Source organism: Panicum virgatum, chromosome 1N (assembly GCF_016808335.1).
Source record: "Panicum virgatum strain AP13 chromosome 1N, P.virgatum_v5, whole genome shotgun sequence".
NCBI classification, from domain to species: Eukaryota; Viridiplantae; Streptophyta; class Magnoliopsida; order Poales; family Poaceae; genus Panicum; species Panicum virgatum.
In genome coordinates this window covers 8,727,299-8,749,583 of record NC_053145.1, presented here as the reverse complement: position 1 = coordinate 8,749,583, position 22,285 = coordinate 8,727,299, and the positions used below count along the sequence as shown (strand labels likewise).

Below are 22,285 nucleotides of genomic sequence, written 5' to 3'. Positions count from 1 at the left end.
CAATTTTGTTACACCCAAAACACGGCCTATTTGATCTTCTTCTTGGCTCATACTTCTTGTTCTTTCCAAAGTTTCTAAAGTTGCCTTTCTTCAATACTCTTGTGAAGTTCTTGATAAAGAAAGCCATTTGCTCATCATTAAGCTCTTCATCATCATCACTACTAGTGCCTTCATTTTTTGAGGATTGGTTTGCCTTTTCTTTGCCTTTTGACTTAGCTTGAAGTGCCAACCCACTATTCTTGGCCGCTTGTTCTTGAAGCTGGGCTAGATCTTGGTTGATTTTGACTCTCTTCAATTGATCATGGTGAGCTTCAATTCTTCCAAGAACATTCTCGGCGGTGAAGTGTTTGAATCCCCTTTCGGCTCTAATCAAGCTAGGTAGAGTAACATCCCTAGCCATATACACGGTCAAAAGCTTGTCCACAATCTCACGGTCACCCCACTTGTCACCACCAAGAGATTTGATTTGATTTATGATTTTCTTCATGCGGTTGTACATCTCTTTCACACCTTCATCCTTTCTCATGGAGAATAACCTCAATTCATCTTCTAAAGTTTTGATTCTTGATTCTCGTACTTTCCTTGATCCTTGATAGTTCACTAGTAGAGTGTCCCAAGCATCTTTGGCGGTTGGTGCATCCTCTATCTTGTCAAACTCTTCGGGACTCATGGATGTGTGTAGGATGTTCAATGCTTGGAAATTCCGTTGTAGCACATATGCTTGAACCGGGGTTGGAGTTTCATCTTCATTCGGAATTTCACACCCAACTTCCACAACTTTCCAAAGATCCTTGTGGATTGCATTCATGTAACCGAACATCTTAGTCTTCCATTGATTATATCCGGTACCATCAAAGAAAGGTGGCTTGCCCATATGAATTGATGCATTGTGCTCACTAGGTAGAGAAAAAGTGTAATCATGAGCAACTCTTCGATAATCACCTTTGCCTTTTGATTTTGATGAGCTGCCCTTGTTTGAAGAGCGTGAGGCTCTTCTCTTGGAATCGGTGTTGGAGTCATCACTAGAATCAATGATAACTCGGGAGCTAGTCTTCTTCTTCCTTTGCTTCTTCTTCTTTTTCCTCCATGCCTTCCACTCCTCATAAGACATCTCATCATCGGATGTCTCTTCTTCACTTTCTACTCCGCCATTCTTATTCTTTCCCTTCTTGTTGTTGTTGGATGGCTCTACATTCTTGTCTTTGTCTCTTTTGTCACTAGGATCACCTTTTTCACCTTCATTAACCGGAATCTCTTGATTCTTTTCATCATCCGACATCTTGACCTCTCCGGACGGTTAAGCCCTTTGAATGGAGAGTCAAGCTCTAATACCAATTGAAAGGATCTTAAGATGCCTAGAGGGGGGTGAATAGGCAATCTGCAATTTAAAGCACTTAACAAAAATGTCAGACACAGACTATCCCGGATACTCCGGGTATATGCCCGGATACTCCGGGTTTGGTGGTCCGGAGTATCCGGAGCTATATCCGGAGTCTCCGGGTTTGAATGACCTGAAACGAAACTACAGGAATCTCTGTAAGAAAAGTAGATCGAGCCAGAGAAAGAGTACCAGGGGTTCCTTAAGGTTGATATCCAACAAACAAAGTTCACTAGAAACTCGTGAGTGAGTAGATCGAGCTCAAACCCTAGAAAAGAAGTCTCACAAGCAAATGACAATGAAACCAAGTAAACTAACACAAAGGAGACAAGGATTTGTTTCCCGAAGTTCACACCCGAAGGTGCTACGTCTCCGTTGAGGAAGGATTCAAGAGAAGGTGCTCAAGAACCCCTATACTCCTCTTCCAAGGGCGAGATCACCTCTCAAGCCCAAGGTTACTTACTATGGATTCCTCGGCGAGGAATGGAGATTACAAACTTCTTGTGCAGCTCACAATCTTGGTTGAGCTATCACAAGCACGCCTAGCCGTCTAGGAGCACAAGGCTCCAAGAGTAACAAACTTGAATCCGCGAGCTTGACCAAAACCAAGTGCTCAAGAGATGGAAATGAGGCTCACTAGCACTAATCCTTGCTCTTGCTTGCTTTTCACTCAAATCCCTCAAGGGAATCACTCAAGAATGGAGAAGGGAGAGTGAGAGAGCTCTTTTTGGCTTAGGTTTGAGTTATGTTCGTCAAAAGTGGCAAGAGAGGGGGCTGAAGGGGTATGGAGGGGGTATTTATAGTCTTCAGCCCAAAAATAGCCGTTGGGCGAAAGGGTACCCGGAGACTCCGGGTATATGCCCGAAGACTCCGGGCAACCCTGATTTTTCAGCCCGGAAACAGCACCCGGACACTCCGGGCAATGAGGTCCGGAGTATCCGGCCCTATACCCGGAGTATCCGGGTAAGGCAGGGAGAAACTTCAGTTTATGGCTCTTTTGAGTTGTTTTGTGGCTCACAATCGTTTGTATAGGTTCTCTTGAGCACAAGATCTAAATCGAAACCCTTGAACCAAGTCCCTCTTGATAGTACGGCGTTCCTATATTCAAATTTCAAATTCAAAAACTAATTTCTTGAGTAAACTTGAGCTCCGCTTTTTCATTTCCTTTTTGAGGGTCGTATAACGTCACTTGATTCACCTATACATGTTCACCACCTGCACACATGCTCAATTACACGATTAAATGCACATGTGTTTTGTCATTAACCACCAAAACCCACTTAGGGGCCTAGATCACTTTCAAGTAGTCCGCCGCGAGCTGAAACAACCAGAAGACTTTGAGGTCACAGACCCAGGAGTAGTCCCGCTCCGTTGCCGTGAAGTTGTCCATAAAGAAATTGATGTCGTCGGCGATCGATCCCGCCGTGTCGGGGTAGGAGTCGTCGGGAGATGACATGATGAGGTTGCGGATTGAGAGAAGGTGGTGACCCGGCAAGTCCTTATATGCGCTCATGCTGGTGCTGACCGATGAAGCGTAGGTCATAGCCGCGTTGCGCATCCTGAAGGGAAAGGGCAACGTCATTGTCGCGCCCTCCCTGGGAGGCTCCGGGGCCGCATTCGGTGGTGGTGCCGGCGCGGATGGCGCCGGGGCACGTGGTGATGATGTGGTGACTCCATTTGTTGTGGTGCCGAGCTGCGATGCACCAGCCTCGACCCACGTGGGGGAGCTGAGGCGTGCCGCCCTGCGCTGCTCCATGCACGCTTGCCGCGCGCGCTGGCCCGAGCGCCTGTTGCGCCGGGCTGGTGGAGTCGGGGTGTCGGGGTTGGCCATGGCCGGGAGAAGCTCCATGTCATAACTGTTGCCGGTTGCGACGAAGTCAAGGCTCCCGAACCGAAGCACCGTGCCCGCCGGGAGTGGGCGTGGCTCGTCTGCCATCCAGGAAGCAAAAGAGAGAACGAAGACAAAAGTCACGCAACGCTGCCCCTACCTGGCGCGCTAACTGTCGGTGTCCGAACCCAGCAGTCTGGCACCAACTAGTGAAGTGCTGCGTGATCCCTCACCCTGGATGGTTGATGCAGAAGATAACACAGGAACACACATGTTTATCCTGGTTCCGGTCGCGGGGCCGTACGTCCAGCAAGGGCGTGCGAGTGCACTGTACTATTCTACACCGGGGGTGCTTGTAGTAGCGGGTACAAGCGAGGCGGGAGAGGGAGGAAAGCTCCCAAGTCTCTGCTAGAAGAGGAGTTGATTGAGGCAAGTGCCAATATCGGGGCTCAGGAGAGCGTGTGTGTGTGCTACGAGTTGCGTTGAATGCTTGGATGATATCGTTTTGGAAGGAGCCCGCCTCCTCCTTTTATAGGCACAAGGAGGGGCGGTGCACATGTACGGGAGGGGGGAGAAGTCGTCGTTCTTCCCAGAATCGGGGGCGCACAGTGGTTGTCTACTGTAGGAAGTACACTGTGGGGTATTGGATAGTGAGGCGCTAGGCGTGGCGATCGTCCTGGGCGTCGTCCTTGGTCTTGCGGAGATCGTGCCGGTGTCCTGGCAGCTCCAGCGGGCGGCGTGACGGCTCCTGTAGAGGGTACTGTCCTCTGCGCTTGACGTGGCGGCGTTCCGAGGGTCCAGCAGACTAGGGTTTTGATCTGGTCAAGGCTCGGGCTGCGGCCGAGGGTCGTGCCCATGCCGTTCGAGAGGCCTGCGGAGGAGAAAGTACGAGGGAAGTACGGGGAGTTGGCAGCACGGTGGCTGGAGTAGTGCCAGGCACGTCGGGACTGAGCGCCGCAGCTTCCCATAGTGGCGCCACAGCGCCAGGGATGGCTGTGCAGTGACCGGAGTTGGTGGATAGGACCGCGATCACAGCCATTGTGCGGAGTGGTGCCCTGACGCCGTCTGACCCGGGCGTCGTGGCGGAGTTGTTAGCGTTTAATGCCTCTGTATGGCGGGCGGGTGAATGGATGGCCGTTTGTCCTTTCCATCGAGGGGTGGCCTCGAGCGAGGCGGAATCGATCCGTTCTCCCGAGGGTAGGCTCGCTACCCTCGAGCGAGGCGAAAATGCGGGGTGCTGTCGAGGGCCTCGGCGGGGAGCCCTCGAGCGAGGCGGAGATTGCCCCGCGGGTTCGAGGTGGTTCGGATGGGCCGCACTGTGGAGATGGGCCGTGGATTGGGCTTCTTTGAGTCCTTTCCTTTCCTTTGGATGAGAAGAAGACTGTAGGCCTTCGTGGGCCCGATTGCCTGGCATGTGTTTTGCGTCTTAAGGGCGATTTAGTCCCCTGATTAGGGTGCCCCTAATCGTGGTACCCGACAAGACTGACGAGCAGGGTCCACTTGTCAATGTGAGCTGTGTTTGAGAAGCCACAACCACCTAAACCAAAGGGGCTTTTGGCTATCTCACAGCTACTTTTACAAAGCTGCTTTTCGGAAAGCCACAGCTCATAGCTGCTTTTCCAAAATTCACAGCCCAACCAAACACACCCTTAAATGTGGCTTATCGAACTCAACTCAGAGGCATCATAGGTTGCACCTTGCCACTAACGCAAAAACACACACACACCCCATACGTCTGGCAACTCAAATACAACTATAGTATATAGAGGTATAACACACCAGGTGTTATATCTCGCGATACTTTTGGGGAAGGAAAAGTGTCTTTTTGGTCTCAGTTGTTTCATATAAGTATCAAGTAAGTTTTTTCGACAATTAGGGGGTATGGGAGAAGGACATGATTTTTGTGAAGGAATGGTCCCACATGTTAAATTTTAAGCATGTGAGACTTGTGATTGTCATGCAACTCAAAACTTTCATTTATTCTATCCATAAATTTGATTATTATTTCAGACGATTTATAAGATTACTTAATAAAGGAAATGTATGTTCAGATCATTTCTATACTATAAAAGTTGAAGTAATTGAAAATAATTCTTACCAAAATTAGGCTCGCCGTACCTCTCACGGAGGACCCGCTCGCTAGCCCGGAAGGTTTAATGAAAAGAGGTGGAGTCCCTTTTTTTATAGAAGAAATTGTTTCCACCAAAATTCTTATATTTTTTACACCAAGCACTTTTATTTACCCACTTATTATTTTTCATTGTATACATATCAGGTGATCATAATTTTTAGTAAGGCATCCTAAAATCTCTCTTTCCTTTTTATTTTAAGCTGATTAACATTATATTGTGTGGTTATTACATTCCTTTTGTGCACTGGCTAACTTTCTATTCATGCATCGATTACTTTCCCAATCGTTTGATACGATACTCGCCCGACATTGCCAATTTAAATCTTGCGTCCTTCCTCCTCCATTGATCGTCCACCTCCTCTTTTTATTGATCGTCTCGCACGCCTACATCAAGCAAGCCAGATGGATGCCTACTCCTCTCCATTGCCGATGGACTCATTGCTTCAACTCCAATATTGATGTCTAACTGGGTAAGTTAGTGAGCAGCTTTGCTTCTCCATCTTCCTCTTCACCTACGTCTGGTGGCCGTGGTCCTGATCCAGCAGGGCTGATGGGGAAGCATGCACTCGTTTTATTTTCTGCAGGGTGGCTGATGGGGAAGCATGCACTCGTTTTATTTTCTGCAGGGTGGTTGGTGCCCGATTTGAGAGAGCACAGGGGGCAAAGAGATAGCTCGATATGTCGTCGACGGGAGTGCTGCCATGCCATGAAATGGAGAAGGGCCCCGAGGAGAAGCTTATATAGGATGTGCATAAGTATTTTATTTATAAAATATTATTTATTTAGTTATCTATTATTTTATTTATACAATATGTAATATTTTTTTAACCCATATACGCATATAGGATGTTTGGTAGCATCTGACCACAGTTTCATCTCACGAAGCAATGCTGCAGAGACCTGTGAGAATCATCAGCACTAAAAGATGATTTTAATAATATTATTAATTATTTTATTGTTGTTGTTCATTTATAAAGTATATATATTTGTTGCAGATATTTAGAATTGTATACATACAGATCCTGTGTTGCATGATAGAATTAAATTTGCGGTTGCGACTCGAGATGAGAAGTTTTTTCGATGTACCACTCTTGGATTCTAAAGGAGGGCAAGTCTATAGTGAAGTACTGGTATCAGTATATGAGAGGTGGCTCGAGCCTTCTTGAAATATCATCTGCAACCTCCTACGAGTCCGTCGATTAGACTATTTTAGATTATATTGGGTCAGTATGATATACTAATAAATAAATTAAATCTTTAGTACTATTGATGAAATAAATTATTTTAAATAATTGTTTTTTAAAATATATCTGTGACATGTGCATCTCCACTACTAAAGATTACAAGTTGATCCAAAGGTTCCATGTAAGGTAACACTGTCAGATCCAGGCTTATGGGGCCGCGCACATCGTATAGAAGTTCTAGAATAAAGAGTGTGGTATGGACTACACTTTACGTCTGTTGTAACTACTTGATCAGGAGTAGCACTAGTCGGAATAGAAGGAAATTAACCGAGTAGTACTCGGGTAGAACTCCTAAGCTTATATCTGGCTAGGATTTCCATATAACCCTGCCCCCTTAGACTATATAAGGGCGAATGACCCCTTCAAAATATACAATCTCCAAGTCAACACAAACCAACACACAAAACGTAGGGTATTACGCTCATGGTGGTCCGAACATGTCTAAAGTTTCGTGTTCCTTGCACCGTCGAGGTTCTGCTCTCACTGACACCCTACCTACCTACAAACAACCACCTTAGGGTATTCCTCGATGGACTTAGCAATTAAACACCAACAGACACCAAATATCTGTTCAAATAAAGCTAATAGTATTTAATCTTCAAATGATGGCGCCTGGATTCTAGCCGGTGAAAGGATGGTCTTAATAAAGCAGTGATGATGGCGCATGGAGGAAACAGCTGAATCTATTGTAAAAAATCTTGCTATATATAGACGTATGGAAATATTCTTGCTAGAGAACATAAAGGTCTAGATTTTTTTTATTTTGGCTTCATGGGTTGTTCCATTAAGTTAGTACAAGTGTGCTAAATTATTCATGCCGTGCTAATCGGCAATGATATGCTTATGGTAACTTCGTCAATTTCAAAGTATGGTGCACCAGTTTCTTAGAGACATTCATAAAAATATATATAGGGTGTGTTTTTCAATCTCATTCAAGATCTACACATTCTTGAAATTTTTTTTACTCCTTTGGTATTTTTTATGAGTTCAAATTAATTAGTTATGACTCGACCGATCTTTTATTACATTTAAAATATAGGAAAAACTACGTTTTGAATCAAGGTAAAGAACTAATTTTTATCTCACTTCCGGATTTCAATAGTCAAACATATATGGTTTTCAAGTTTTGGATTAAAAAAATAGACCTTTTTCTTATCTAAATTGAGAAACGAGATTTGGTGATGCATTACTCCATTAGCAATTTGACACGTAGCTATTCTAATGAAATGTGATGTTTGTGGTTGTGGACGCGTGAATAATAAGTACATTCTTATCCAGGAAGAAAAGGGAGGCCAACGGGAGCATCAGCGCTATTTCACCAGTGGTACGTGCTGCGGCACGGCGGCCCTTCCATCATGCGGCTGACGTGTGGGCCTGGCTTTTGTTGCTCGGCTCTCGCACTCGCGATGAGTTGTGGATCCAACCCGGCCCGTGCCTCCAACTCATCCTACATCGTCCTTGCCTTGCTAAAATTTCCCAATCGGGTGAAACTTATGCCATATCTGTGTAGCGAGCTATTAGCAACTTATTGTGAGTTATTTGGCTGTTGCAACTATTGTAAACTGAACTCTTTTGACATACGAGTAGATTTTGAAAAGGTTAAAGATATCTTTTTCACTATGTAAGAATTGTGCTGAAAGAAGACTGCAATATGTTAAAACCTTGCTGCCTACAAAAGATACAACCATTTCATTTTTATACTACTTTTTTCATGTCTATGTATCAATATATGTGCTTTGTAGACCTAAATCGATATATCTTTATTCATTCTCGCTCGTGTACTGTTTATAAATCTGCATGTTATATATTGGCTTCGCACTTTTTTTAATTGATGTTGTAATACAGCCATAAGGCACTTGCTATACTATGCTAGACTTTGATAACACATGTCATACACGCTTTCACTGTAGGCGCGACGTTAGCGCGCTGATCATCCTAGTATGCTTGTAGATGGTGATAATTGTGATTTGGAGGAAGAGGGAGAAACATTTTGAAAGGCTAGGTGATTTTCTGCGCCTAAAAATGTTTCTCTAGCAAAAATGTTAATGGTTTTGTACCTAAAAATATTTCTCTAGAAAAAAAGTCGGGAAGGAAATAATTTGCACAGAAAGTGTATATGAAGCTTTAAACTTTGTCTCCCAGAAAGTGTATAAGAACTACGTAAACTTAATTCTTTTGAAGAAAAATTATTTCTCTAGAAAAAGGTCGTGAAGGAACTTCGTCTCCCAGAAAGTGTATAAGAATTATATTTCTCTAAAAAAGAGTTCTTTTAAATGAAGTGATTACATGCAAACTGCACCGATGGACAGTGGCGTAGCCAGCAAAAATTTAAAGGGGGTTGGATTCCGCTCGTCGGTAGGGAAGGCGAGCTTATAGCCATGCCACGACGATGATGGCACGGGATTGGTGGCGTCCCTGCCTCTACACGCGGTACGTCTAGAATCGCCCTTTGCGACCCTCCAACTCCCCATTCTCGGGGCCTTCTTCAATCTGTGATGGATTCACTTTGTTCACAACAACTAAGCTTCAGACTGTAGTGGAGAATACATTGCCTATTGGGCATGCTAAGTTGCCTAACCGTGGATCAGTGAAGGGGTCTCAGAATTTTTTTGCGGTGTTGGGGGAGGGAGGGGCGTGGCCCTGCTAGTCCCCCTGGCTATGCTGTTGCCGATAGAGCTTCCCTCTCGAAAATTAAAATCATCTTTTATTTTATGCATATTAAATAAGGTATCCCATCATATTTTAGATGATGTGACACTGAATTAATGAAGAGAGAGATAAAATAGATTTCATAATGAAACGTACCGTTATCAACTTTTGATGAGGTTTAAAATTAAATGTGATAAGAACCTATGAAATAATAAATATGAAATAAATATATTGTGAAGTGAGTTTATCTATAATTTTATTTGTATTTTTGTTGATGTGGCATTCTTAGAGACTACAAAATGAAATCATCCATTAGAATTAGCCTTATATCCCGTGTAAAAATGCAATTTGTCACTGGCACACATGAAGTCAGGACTCATGAACAACGTCGACCGGCTCGCCACACCAAGGGTAGGTCCAAGTCAAGCAAGACCGAGCCATGCCATGTCGGCATGTCCGCCTAGATCGGGCCGCCCGGCGAACCGCTTGCTACTGCCGAACCCCGTCGCGCAGTCCAACTCAAGCCGCACCAAGCCACCAACACCGAGCCATGTCCGCCTTGGCGCTGGGCGCCGCCGGCACCTGGCCGGAGGCCGTGGTCCAGTGCCTCCTCTTCCTCCTCGCCGCGGGCATGCTCGTCGCGCTCCACTCCCTCCCCCGCCGCGCCGCCCTCCGCCTGCGCCGCTCCGGCGGCGCAGGCGGCTCCTCCGCGGCCCAGTCGCGCCGGCACTTCGCGCAGGGCGCGCAGCTCCTCGCCCGCGCGCGCGCCGCGGCCCCGAAGCCCCCCGGCCCGCTCGCCCGCGCGGCCGTCGCCGAGGCCGACCTCGCCATCGCCCTCGACCCCCGCGACGCCGCGCCGCTCATCCTCAAGGCCCTCGCCCTCGACCTCCAGGGGCACCGCCTCCCCGCGCTGCGCGCCCTCGACGCCGCCCTCGCCCCGCCGCTCGCCCGCTCGCTCGAGCCGCGCGAGCGAGGGGACGCGCTCGCCAAGCGCGCCGAGATCGCGCTCGCGCTGCACCGCCGCCGGCGGCTCGACCAGGCCGCCGCGGATCTCGCTGAGGCCGTCCGCCTCAGTCCTGAGAACGCCCGCGCCCACGCGATGCTCGGCGAGTGCTACGAGAGGAAGGGCCTGACCGCCCAGGCCCGGGACGCCTTCAAGACCGCCGCATCTATCGACCCAAAGCTCGCCGCTGCTCTCGACGGTCTCCGTCGGATAGACGGAGGCGACGAAGGCAATGAAAGTGACTGATGTAAGCAAATTTATAACCTCAGTTCTTGTTTTGAACTGTGACCTGCAACTTCAAAATATCGAAGATCACATTTGTAGGATAAATATCACATGATATGCACATGAAAAAGAAAGTCCTTTTGGTACAATACTAGTAAGCTTGTAAGTTATTCCATACCAAGCTATATTTTTTTACAAGTACGAAAACAATATTTCACCTTTGCCCATAGCATGAGGGCTGTGCAAGCCAGCAACATTACTTCACCATACCAACCTAGTTCAAATGATTATCTGTACTGTCTTGGCCGATTCTCTTCTCGATGGGGCGAGTAAAACCTGGATCCAAGCTTTGTTGTCCTAAATGGAACCCTCCGAAATTCAGAATAGTTAAGCTTACTTGGTTTTTGGTGAGAATTTAAATTGATGCACTTCAAGCTTTCGGCAACTGTTTTATTACCAGCATAAATAAAGGGGCCTCCCCAGTCGCCGCATTTTATCTTGATGAGTACAGGCTGTTTGATAACAAATATTTTACTCACAATACTATATCTATTCAGAATCTATACCAGTTACTTGATTACAAACTATAAGGCTTTTAGTTCCATCTATACAGTATTGACGCCCAATGAGCGATATGCTCATATTGTTAGACTTGTTATCTTTGACAGCTTACATCAAAAACTTCAAGACCTTCTTATCTGTGATGGTGTGAAAAAAACATTGTTATTTTTTGAAAGCCTGAGATACAACAGTTTCAGTCCACAACATCCAAAAAATAAGGCCAAAACCATTCTTTGCAAACAATTTTTGTTAAGACTTGCTTTAATTACCTCAAGCAAGGGCAACTGATTTCTCTTTTTTGCGACTGGATTCCCAATGCACGCTCACTACAGTACAATATCTGATTGTGCTTGATTTTAAATCAAAAACTATATAACTGCAAGTTTTCTTTGTTTCCAGAAACCTTGCTACTGATGAACATTAACTTCTGCTGTATATTTGGGGTGGAGTGCATGTCACCGTTGGCCCTGAGGTCCAAAAGTGGTAAATGTGATGATATGTTATGTAGTCTTTTTGTAACCCGTTACCTTGAAGACGGTACATACCTTGGTTCACCATTGTAGATGAATGGATTTGCATTTTAGTTGAATGGAGTTTGTGAGTTATAGCTCATTTGTTGGCTCTGCTGGTATTGATTCATCTTAAATATGCTCTATTTACATTTTCCCTGTATTTTGTTCCTGAATACTTGTCTGGGCTCTACTGAAGGATGAAATGGTATCTATTTTCAGGGTTGGATATTCTTTTTACAGATTGTCTCTGTTCTTTTTAATTTTGCTTTTGGATAGTCTGTCACTCGACGAGAGATGATTCATGACGGTCAGTCTATCCGTACCTCCTGTTTAGTAAAAGAGAAAACCCATCAATTATATGGATAATATAAGTACTTGCATTTTTGCCTGCCTTAGCAATCAACCACCAAAAAGATGTATATGTCCAGGTCCCGATGAACCTTGTGGGTTTTCATCTTATTAGGATTTTCGAGGTTGTTTATTTAAATCTATATTTGAAATATTATTGTTGTCCATTCATCTTTTCTACCTGGAGGAATGGAGGTACTATGAATGAATACAAAATAGATTTTTCTTTGAGAAATCTTGTCATGAATTGCTTTCAGAATTCAGATTCTTTCATTGACACCTGACATCTGACAAAGTGATCACAACCTTTATTTGGTGCAACATGTATCTTTCTAGATAATGTATCGTCATTCTTCACACTTGCAAGAGCTCAAATGCTGATTTGTACTGTCCTTAGGGAAAGAAAAACAGATGTGCAGATAGTCTACTCCATTGAGACTTTGAGATCGCAGCAAGGTCTACAGTAGGGTGCTAGCCGGGAGATATTTGGCATGTCTACAGCGACCGTTTTGGTGTGAGACGTGAAGCAATGTGCTACCCAAAGGCGAGTTTGTTGCTGCAAGATATTTCTGCAGCACAGCCACCGCAGCCAACCCTGTCCTACAATTGCTGAGCTGAGAAGAATCAGTTGCGCCGTGGTAGGAATGATGCTTTTGCTGGCCGTTCTTTGGTAACAAGTTGATGATCGTTTGTTCTCTCTTCGGTCTCACAGTCTGCTGGAGCTTGCAATCACCTGCAACTTCATCTGTCATCCCTGTTCTCAAGTTGCCCGTCAGAAAACTACCCACGTCTCTGTCGAATCGGCGATTCTGCTCTGCACGCCCCCACTCATTTTGGTGGATCGTACCCAAAAATTCTGTATCGTGAGGTGGCCTTTTTAATTTTTGGAGGAAGCTCTCCTTGTTCCCTTGCATGAATGAAGTTGTGAGCAGTGAAGTCGCTGGTCACTAGGTCAGAGACACTGAGGCTGCGAGTCGGGAAGGCACAAGACGTGACCCATGCAAAACCGTTTTAAGAGAGATTTTCCACAAAGAGCTGTCAAAATCTATACCATAAATGGCCATAAATGATATTAAATCCTTTCTAAATCTTTTTTTTACACCTTCGTACTGGTACATCTGTAATATCTGTTGATTCTCTCTAAATCTGACTGAGCGATCATAAAGTTTTACGATTTACATAAAAAACCAAATTCGAGGTTAACCGCTTTTAGACGTGTACTGCTTTTCTTCTTTTGTGTGCTCATAAAATTCATTATTTTTGCCGAAAAAACTTCAAATTTACGTCTTTTTTAAATGCGATTGTATATGAATCCAAAGACGAGCACCGATGGTGGATAAACTCGTGGAACGCTGTCACGCTCGTCACGTCATCCAAACACGCCACCCAAGCACGTGCACCACGGCTCCGTGTGGACCCAGCGAACCGGCCCACCTGTCAGTGAGCCACACGGATCAACATCGCCGGCTGGACACTTGGCCTCCACGAAAGCCACGGCCCGGCGCGCGCCTTCCCGCTGCCGCCGACACGTGGGCCCCGTGGACGCTTCCCTTTGACCCGCCTCGACGTCGGTGCCGCGCGTAACCCCCTCCCCTCCCTCTCGCACCGATCAGGCGAAACAGCACAACACGCAGAAGAAAAAATATATAAAAAACCCCTCCCGGCGACGAGGCGAGGAGCGGAATCGCAGGTAGGTTTTCGAAATCCCTCCCCAATCCCCCGCTCGTTTCGTTTCGTTCGGGTTCCCCCACCGCCGATCCTGACGAGATTGCTCCTTCTCTCCCGACGCGCCGCCGTCTCCCAGTCGCGAGGAGTCGAGGAGGATCCGAGGCCAGGTACACGTCCGCCCCCTTCCCTCTTCGTGCGATCGTGGTTGGGTTTGTTGGTCGGGTTCCGCGATTTCGATCTGTTGCTGTTGATTGCGTCACGCGATCGGTCTTTTTTTTTTTGCTGGACTGCTTCTTTTTTTTTCTGTTGGATCGATCGGTAGCGATTCGATTCAAAACGCTGGGATCACGAATTATGAATTCCCCGTGGCTCGGTTGGTATGGCTGCAATCTGCTTCGTGATCGCGCCCTCGGCTGGTCGACGGCTCGACGCCCGCGCGTCCTTGAGATTCGTGCGGCCGCGGATTGGTCGACAGCTATTGTAACGACCCGGCATGGGATAACGGTTAAGATCTACTCTACACTTTGATTAAACCACACCTGCTAAATAACTCTCTTGCGTTTTCGTTAGCTGGTCTGTCTCTCCTTCCGTTTCCGGTATGGGACTAACCGGGAAGTACTGTGCCACTACTACAGTACCGCGGCGCTACAGTAGCTTTTTACTACAGTGTCGTCTTCGGTCCGGCCCAAACGGCCCACGGGATGTGACAATTACTCCCGTTGTGGACTCGACGTCTCGTCGAGACATCGAACCAGTTTACCCATACGGGACAAAGGAGCAGGATCACCTCTCTTGCCACGTCTTATACGTCTAGTGCTAACGATCCCATATGCCACGTCCGTGGGACCTCTCTTGGGCCACGTCTTATACGTCTAGTGCTAACGATTCCATGTGCCACGTCCGTGGGTTCACTGCCAGCAGCCCATGTGTGTCCGTCCACATGCTGTTGGCATCTGTGTTTCCACGCACCGACGTGCTCATGTACGCGCACTTCTATCCGTACGTGGCGTGAAACCGCGAGAGTATGGCTCTGATACCCCTATAACGACCCGGCCCGGGATAACGGCTAAGATCTACTCTACACTTTGAGTAAACCACACCTGCTAAATAACTCTCTTGCGCTTTCATCCTCGCTTCACGTAAAAGGTTCGAACCGGAGTTACTAGCTTCCCAGACTCACGTTTTTAAGCTGATCTCTCTCTTCTTCCGTTCCCGGTATGGGACTAACTAGGAAGTACTGTGCCACTGCTACAGTACCGTGACGCTACATTAGCTTTTGCTACAGTGTCGCGCATTCGGTCCGGCCCAAACGGCCCACGGGCTGTGACAGCTATGGCATTGCATATGATGCGAGGTGGGGAACTGGGGATCTTGGGCTTTTGCCGGCGCGAGCGGTGGGGGCATGGAGTACATGGTGGTGCTCGGTTTTGCTGCTTTGATGCAATCTTTGTCGCCACTCGGGGTATGTGTGATTTCTCCTGCTGGGTGGAGATCTGAGGATTTCAGTAGCGCGGTAGTGCCGTTTGCTCGTCAGGGAATGCTTCTTCTGTAATCACAGAGCTGTGATCGCGATGGTTTCTCTGTTTTTAGTGTTACCAGTCCTGGCGGTTGGTTGGTTTGATCTTGTACTGTTGTCTGTTTGCTGCTTGAATGTTTGCCCCCTTGGGTGAAATCCAACACTGGATTGGACCATTCTGCCCCCATTGCATCAGTCATTCAGTTGCGTCGTGCAATCATACTGAGCACCATTCTGGTCTTATCTTTATGTGTACCTCTATGATGCAATGCAACTCACCCCATCACTGAATCTGCCTCGAGACTATACAAAAAAGCTGGTCAGCCAAACTGGCTGACTGACGGACTTTAGCCTCGTAGAGGAGCCATTACGTCATGATGAAGAAAATATAGGATTGCAAGTGTGCTGCATCAACACACCACACATGCCATGGAATCTATTACACTCGCAGGCTCACTGGCGTGTGCATACAATCTGTAGCAAATATAGTTAAAGTTCATGCACCTATTATACTGTTCTTTGTCTTAGATAGTGCTCCCATCGTGGCCCACTCGTGTGCCGACTCATTGTTTTGCGGTCCAAGCCAGCCAGGCAGCTCAAAAGGGAACAAAACAACCAATATATTTCATTACTCATGTCAGTGAGAGTACAAATCAGAAAGAGGTGCTCTGCAAATTGTACCATCATCTTTGGAATCCTAGATAGGAAGATGTAGCATGCAAGTGCACCTAATGATTCATTTTCTAGGAACGAGAGAGAGAGCGTACTTAAACCAATCCTTGCAAAGGTGGGGTTTCAGTTCACAAATTTCATGCCTTGGGACAGCAGAGAATTATTTATGAATGTTTGACTAGTATGCAGGCTGCCAGGCTCTAATCTAGGTAGGGGCTGGGCAATGAAATATTTATTTATCAGCAGTATATATATTCTGTTCTGCTGCTACATATATTCAATGTATCTTATGGCTCATGGACTGCCTCTGTGCAAAGATGATTTATAAGTTGCAAATTCTGTATTTTGCACATACACGTTCTTCAATATGTAGTACGAAAGAAACTTACTCCACTTGAAACATAAATGTGCTATTGTTGTAAACATAACAAATTATTTTAGTATACCTAGCTATTGGAATACATTTTTCTTAAGACCATTTAGCATCAACATCTGCTTCAGCATATCTATCAAAATTTAGATCCAGTCTACTACAGATACAGATCAACCTTCAGCTTCCACTTGATAGTTTATTAGTTTTATATGCCCAAACCATTCCATTAAATTCTAGGTATTTTGAAGGCCCTATTTTGGTCCAACCAGTGAAAAACTAATCTGTGACTAGGTTTGTTGCTGAAGGTTATCTGTGCTCTGTTACAAGTTTTAATTCTAATCTGAGTATGCTTGTTAACACAAAAGCTAAAGGCATGAACTGTTTCTTCTTGGTTGTGCAAAAGCAGAGAATCAAAGCATGTTAGGGGCTATCAAGTGATCACTTCCTTTGGGGTTTGGTCATGGTCATGCATGGAAGCACTTCCCTAGGAGAGAATCCAAACTAGCTTTTGGCCCTAGTTTTTTACACGACTCCATGATTTGCATCTGCTACTCCTTTCACTTCACCCAAGAGAATGGAATGGAAGAGAAGGCATATCTTCCTGTGGTTTTGAAACCTATATCTTCCCTCCTAGTATCTACTAGCACTACTGCTAGTGCTAGTAACTAGCACAATGACATAAGAGAAAGGAAATAGTTGGAGTAGATAAAAAGCTAAAGTAAATCCACTCATGTAAAAGCCTCACGGATGGGCATAAGTTAAGGACAAGGGAAACAACACAGGAGATGCAAAACAACTGAAAATTAAAGGGGTCGTAAAAGAGTTCTAAAGAGTGTGGTCAACGCCAGTGGCGGGCCTAGGATTTGAAGGCTGTGTATTCAAAAATTCAAAACACAAAAGCAAAATGGCTATTTTATACCTATTGTTCACACATATACATTTGATTATACCTTTAAATACTATGGATTAGCAAAAATAATTGGTATTCAATGAATACACATGCATACCAAGTGGGCCCGCCCCTGGTCAACGCCAGCCTCGAGGAGTACTACCATCTTGAATTCACCTTGTCATTCAAGCATGGTCACAAGTAATGCATCAGGCTCCTCACCCTTTGCTTTCTGCTGAGGAATCATTTTCATTTCGTTTTGCGCATTGGGAGTTCATTATGAGACAATTGCATCTTTCTCTGTAATCGAAAATCTTACAGCTCAGCAAACCAATTGGCTATCTTGATTTGAAGTGTTACCTTTTCTTTCTCTCATCTTCTGTCACTTTCATCCATTTATTTTGGTATTATGTAACAACGCAGCGTAACCATCTGCCTGTATGCTTTTGCATTAGATTAGACAACAATGCACACCTCTGTTATAGTGTTATGTATATAAGTAGAGACTGCTATTTTTAGTAAACGTGGACAAAGGTTTGTATCAGTAACCCCCTTTGTTCACCCCCTAGGTTCTTGGGGCCCAAGTGGCACATGATTCCCGAAAGGTTCTGAGGATGTTGCTAAAGGAAAACTCTTGTTATTTGCTGAGCGTAGGGTAACAAACACTTGTTTTTAAACCAATTAGCTGTTTAAGCATGTTTTCTTTCATTGCATGAACTGCAATCATGACATAAATCCTTTCCATCAGGGAGACCCCCCCCCCCCTTTTTTGCAATTTAAAAGTTTCCAACTTATTTGATCAACATAGTTGATAAGACACTATGTTCGGGGTTTCACTAGTGTGAGTTTTATTTTGTCACCTGGACATGACGTTCTAGCTGTTTATGTTGTTGGCAAGCTGTTGATGCTTTATGCTCCTTTCTGTCCTGACATTTGGAATATTCACTTGGCGGTGTTGTAATTTCCCCATATTCATACTTGTTCCTTCTTATCCGAAATTTGTGCTAGTCCGTTTCTTGTCCATGCAAAATAAAAAGGCCAATTTATTGAAGCTTGGTTGATACTGTTTTCCTAATTTTTTTTGGTGAACTTGTCTATTGATTACGGGACTTGTTTCTGTCATCTTAATGATAAAATAGCTTTCAGCAAGTTGATTACACTTAGCCGGTTACATGGAAGGGACTTCTAAATAAAAGGAAAGATGTTCCACTTTAAAAAGGCTTTCAAGTTATACTGAATAGATGAGATGGTTGAGCCATCATCTTGTTGTAGATTGCTCGACAGAAATGGGTATAACCTTGAGTTGATGTGATGGTTGGTTGGTTGGAATGGATTCCATGGTCTTTTCTCAATTATTGATAGTAAAAGAAGGTAAAGTTAGTGTCGAATATCAGGAACAAGAATAGTCTTTTCTTAGTTGCAGGAATCAATAGTTACATGGCAATAAATAAGCATAAGTTCAGAATGGTGGGCAAGGTGTAGAGAATGGTGGGCACCATTCTCTACACCTCAAAAATCTGCTTATTTACATCTGCACTCATCTTTGCTCAGAATCTAGTAAGTGCTAATTTTAGGTTTTGCTTTTCTTTCCATACATTTGCTGTGGCTTGACTCGGTCCTGTACATGCAATATTCCATCACACGTGTGTGGACAGCGCTGGAGGTAGCTAGGGATGAAAACGGTCGGAAACGGTAATTATTCGGTAATCAGTTTTTTTGGTCATTTTTTTTATTGCGAATAAATAGGATATAGAATCTTGTATACAAATTTGTATTCTTGTTTTGAGCATTGAGCTTGTAAAGATTCATAAAAGGTAAACCTTAAATTCATCCTATATTTTCTCAAATGATAGATATAAAATTCGGTATGGATTCGGAAACAAATTCGGTATTTTTTTCACTTTTTTTGTTGTAGGGAGCAAATAATGCATAAAATAATTTATGCAAAATTTTATTCTTATTTGTAATAATATGCTTGATAATATAAAAAATTATCACCATCAAATTTTATACATATCTATTTTAAAATATTAAATTTATTCTAACAGTTCAGATTACTACTTTCATCCCTAGAGGTAGCCAGAACAATTTCAAGTTAGTGCGATAAGCTGGACTGCTGTCATGGGATTAGATTTTCTGCATTTTGGCATGGATATGGTTGTGGTTTTGCAACGAGGGAAAGAAATGGGTGCTATGTTCCCCTTTCAAAAAGATGCCTGTCATTCAGCAGTTAACCTTAGCTTAGCTGGATCGATTCAAAATGTGCCATGGAAACAGAGAACACTTTAACATTTGACTGTCTGAATGTTATACTAATGATCCCCTGAAATTCCATATTAATGTCACAACCATTTATTTCAGAGCATTTCTCAAATTATTCTAATCACGCTACAAAGACTAATGCATACCAAATTTCCTAAGCACAAGAACACTCAGAAGTGCGCACTCCTCCATCCCATGTCTCAAAAGATGTTGCCAAGGCAGGCAGAGATGCAGGGCAAAGGAGGCATTCAAACTCCCATAATTCTTTTCCCTTCATAATTCTTTTCCCTTTAATGGCTTTCTCTTCTTTTCTTTTCTTTAACTCCCCTCTTCTTTCTGGTTTTACGTGATTCCCTTGTTCTTCCCGGCCAAAGTGAACCAAGAATCAAAGGCACAAAGATAGCGCAACCCTCGGTTTCAGCATCCCTCCAAACTTCACTATAAATACCCCTGCACATAGGGACCTTGCTGCATCACCATTTCACTTCACAGAACTCCTTGTCCTAGGCCCCAGAAACACAAACGACCGCTCTTTGTTTAGGTAACTTAGCTTTGTGTTAGTGTATACTTCATTTATATCTTGGCTGAACTCTGTTCCTTAACTTAAGGGATAACAGTTGGGTCGTTCAAGCATGATGCGTGTTTTTGTTCTAGCTACAGTTTGATTGTATCAAGTTTTATCCAGCTAGATGTGCCCATGTTTCAAATTGTTTTGATTGTGCAACTTCTGCAGGCAAGATGAACAGGAAGCCTGGAGACTGGGATTGCAGGGCTTGCCAACACCTCAACTTCAGTCGGCGGGACCTATGCCAGCGCTGTGGTGAGCCACGTGGAGCTGCTGACCGTGGCAGCGGCGGTGGAGGTGACTATGCCAACTTCGGTGGCCGTGGTGGCTCCTCCTTCGGCGGTGGCTTTGGTGCTGGCTCTGATGTCCGCCCTGGTGACTGGTTATGTTCCTGCGGCGCGCACAACTTCGCCAGCCGCTCCAACTGCTTCAAGTGCTCTGCCTTCAAGGAGGAGGCTGCTGTCAACAGTGGTGCTGGTGGCTTTGATGGTGACATGTCACGCTCGCGCTACGGCTTCGGTGGCGGTGCTGCCCGCACCAACCGCCCTGGTTGGAAGTCTGGAGACTGGATCTGCACCAGGTGTGTATCACTTAACCCTTCTCGTTCTACCCTACAAGAATAAAATAGTGCTATCCTTTCTTGTTTTTGGTTATGTGTAGCCAATGAACTGGCTTAATTATTTCTCTATAACTCTTTCATGAATCTGTGCCCTTTTTCTATCAACTTGGATACACATATCCGCAAAAAAAAAACTTGGTACACATGGTCCTGTGGTAGTTGCGCCCTATGTGTGCTTTATTATATATTTGTTTTAGGCTATTCTTCCATGTCTTGGGGCTTTATTTTGGAAAAGGTGGATGGGCTATGTTAGAAAAGAGAATTGTTTTACCAGCAACGTTCTGGAGCAAGAAACAGCAGAATAATCTGGCTACCCTTTCTGTCTGCGTGGGTGATAATGCTAGAGTGGCTTTATCTTCTACTACTCGCTGCTGATGCATATCAACTGTCACGTACTAGTGGATAATTAGGTCGGGATCGGTTGTCCCTATCATGTTTCAACTTTAGTAGCAGTGCGTCCTGATCTTCCAATGTTAAAGTAGGCATATGATTGGAAGTTTCATGTCTTGTGAATTCTGATTTCCGCTAATGCATATGCGCCTCTAACTATAAACACCTGCAGGTCCGGATGCAACGAGCACAACTTTGCCAGCAGGATGGAGTGTTTCAGGTGCAACGCACCACGGGACTCCGGTAGCGCTGCCATGACCTACGATATTTATAACTTGTAAATTATCAAATCTTTCCTCCTCTCATGCCCAGTGTTCACGGCCTGACCTCCGCGTGTTACTCCTTGGCAGGCACTGAGGTGTAGGATCGGAGCTGGTGCTTCGAACGGGCCCCGACGAGCAGAAGCAGCAAGAAACCTGATAAGAATAGTAGATTTGCAAAAGGCATCCCGGATGCTCTATTACTGTTTTGTTCCACCCCTACCGTTTCCTTTTAGAATTTGGTTCCAGTCTCCTTAGTACCCCTCGGACCTATGTTTGCTGTTTTATTCCCGTTGTTTCCCGCAATGTTTGCGCTTTGCATCGAGTCATGTGATGTAACCCCAAAACGCTTGCTTCACAAGTATTAACTAGTACTGTTGCTTCTTAATATTTCCTTGGTGCCGTTCGTTTGTTGGTGTGTGCGTGTGTATTGTGAGAAACAAGCCTTTGGTGTGTCTTTTGCTTGGCCGGGGAACGGCGGCAAGAACACAAGAGGACTGCCGATACGAAGCAACATGCCGATTCAAACAGATGAATCTACATGACTAATTAAACCTCAGGACTTTGTTGTGAAACTGTTACAGCCTTCTTCGAAAAAGATAATAGAGAGCTTGTGAGATTGACGAGTGCTAGCAACACACGCATGCACGTGCAACGCAACACGTCGTGCGGCGAACCAGAACCTCTCCTCCCCATGCCGGAGGGGCCATTTCGTGCCGCCACATGTGGTGCTTCTCTCTCTCTCTCTCAAGATCAAGAATTGCTGCTAAAAAAAAGATCAAGAATTGAAGCGCGCGCCGGCACGTGCAGAAACACAGGCAGAGGCAGGGTGTCAAGTGCGGTGCGTTGCATTGCATTGCATTGGATGCTCGCCTTGTCTTTGAACTCTTTATCGCGGCCATGCCTTGTCTTTAGCTCTTTGCGGTTAAAAGGAAAGCGCCCTGCCTCGTTCCCGCCCATGCCATGAGCACGAGTCCTCTACTGCTCAAGGCAGGCATGTGCGGCCCAAGTGATCGGTACGGGTAGTGCCGCGGCGTGGCAGGGGCAAAGATCCCAGTCAAAAGCGGCCAGCCCCACTCGTCGGCATCCCTGCCGCGCACCTGGCCGCCGCGGCGCGCGGCACGGGCACGGCACTGGCAAGGCCGCCCGCCCGCCCGGCTCTCTCGAGAGATTCCTTCTTCGGTCGCCTCGC

The 22,285-nt window shown here is 45.3% G+C and overlaps 2 protein-coding genes across 7 annotated transcripts; both read left to right on the top strand.

Moving 5' to 3' along the window:
- The first annotated feature begins 9,688 nt into the window (after positions 1 to 9,688).
- Positions 9,689 to 11,766, top strand: LOC120655036. The gene is made up of 2 exons (XM_039932760.1): positions 9,689 to 10,480; positions 11,419 to 11,766. The coding sequence occupies exon 1, from the start codon at positions 9,781 to 9,783 to the stop codon at positions 10,477 to 10,479; it is 699 nt and encodes a 232-aa protein (XP_039788694.1). The 5' UTR covers positions 9,689 to 9,780; the 3' UTR covers position 10,480; positions 11,419 to 11,766.
- Positions 11,767 to 13,403: 1,637 nt separating this feature from the next.
- LOC120655035 (RNA-binding protein FUS-like) lies at positions 13,404 to 21,483 on the top strand. Of its 6 annotated transcripts, none has more exons than XM_039932755.1 (5): positions 13,404 to 13,569; positions 13,684 to 13,714; positions 19,993 to 20,404; positions 21,006 to 21,110; positions 21,184 to 21,483. In XM_039932755.1, the coding sequence occupies exons 3-5, from the start codon at positions 19,998 to 20,000 to the stop codon at positions 21,188 to 21,190; spliced, it is 519 nt and encodes a 172-aa protein (XP_039788689.1). In that variant the 5' UTR covers positions 13,404 to 13,569; positions 13,684 to 13,714; positions 19,993 to 19,997; the 3' UTR covers positions 21,191 to 21,483. The 6 variants fall into 6 exon arrangements, with proteins under 6 accessions (XP_039788689.1, XP_039788692.1, XP_039788693.1 ...); XM_039932758.1 differs by having other exon boundaries at positions 13,469 to 13,569; positions 21,006 to 21,076; XM_039932759.1 differs by having other exon boundaries at positions 13,558 to 13,714; positions 21,006 to 21,076.
- Positions 21,484 to 22,285: the final 802 nt, after the last annotated feature.

Coding starts and splice junctions, on each gene's coding strand:
- LOC120655035 (XM_039932755.1), top strand. CDS start 19,998: ATGAACAGGAAGCCTGGAGACTGGGATTGCAGGGCTTGCCAACACCTC. Junction 20,405..21,005: donor GGAGACTGGATCTGCACCAG/GTGTGTATCACT, acceptor AAACACCTGCAG/GTCCGGATGCAACGAGCACA.
- LOC120655036 (XM_039932760.1), top strand. CDS start 9,781: ATGTCCGCCTTGGCGCTGGGCGCCGCCGGCACCTGGCCGGAGGCCGTG.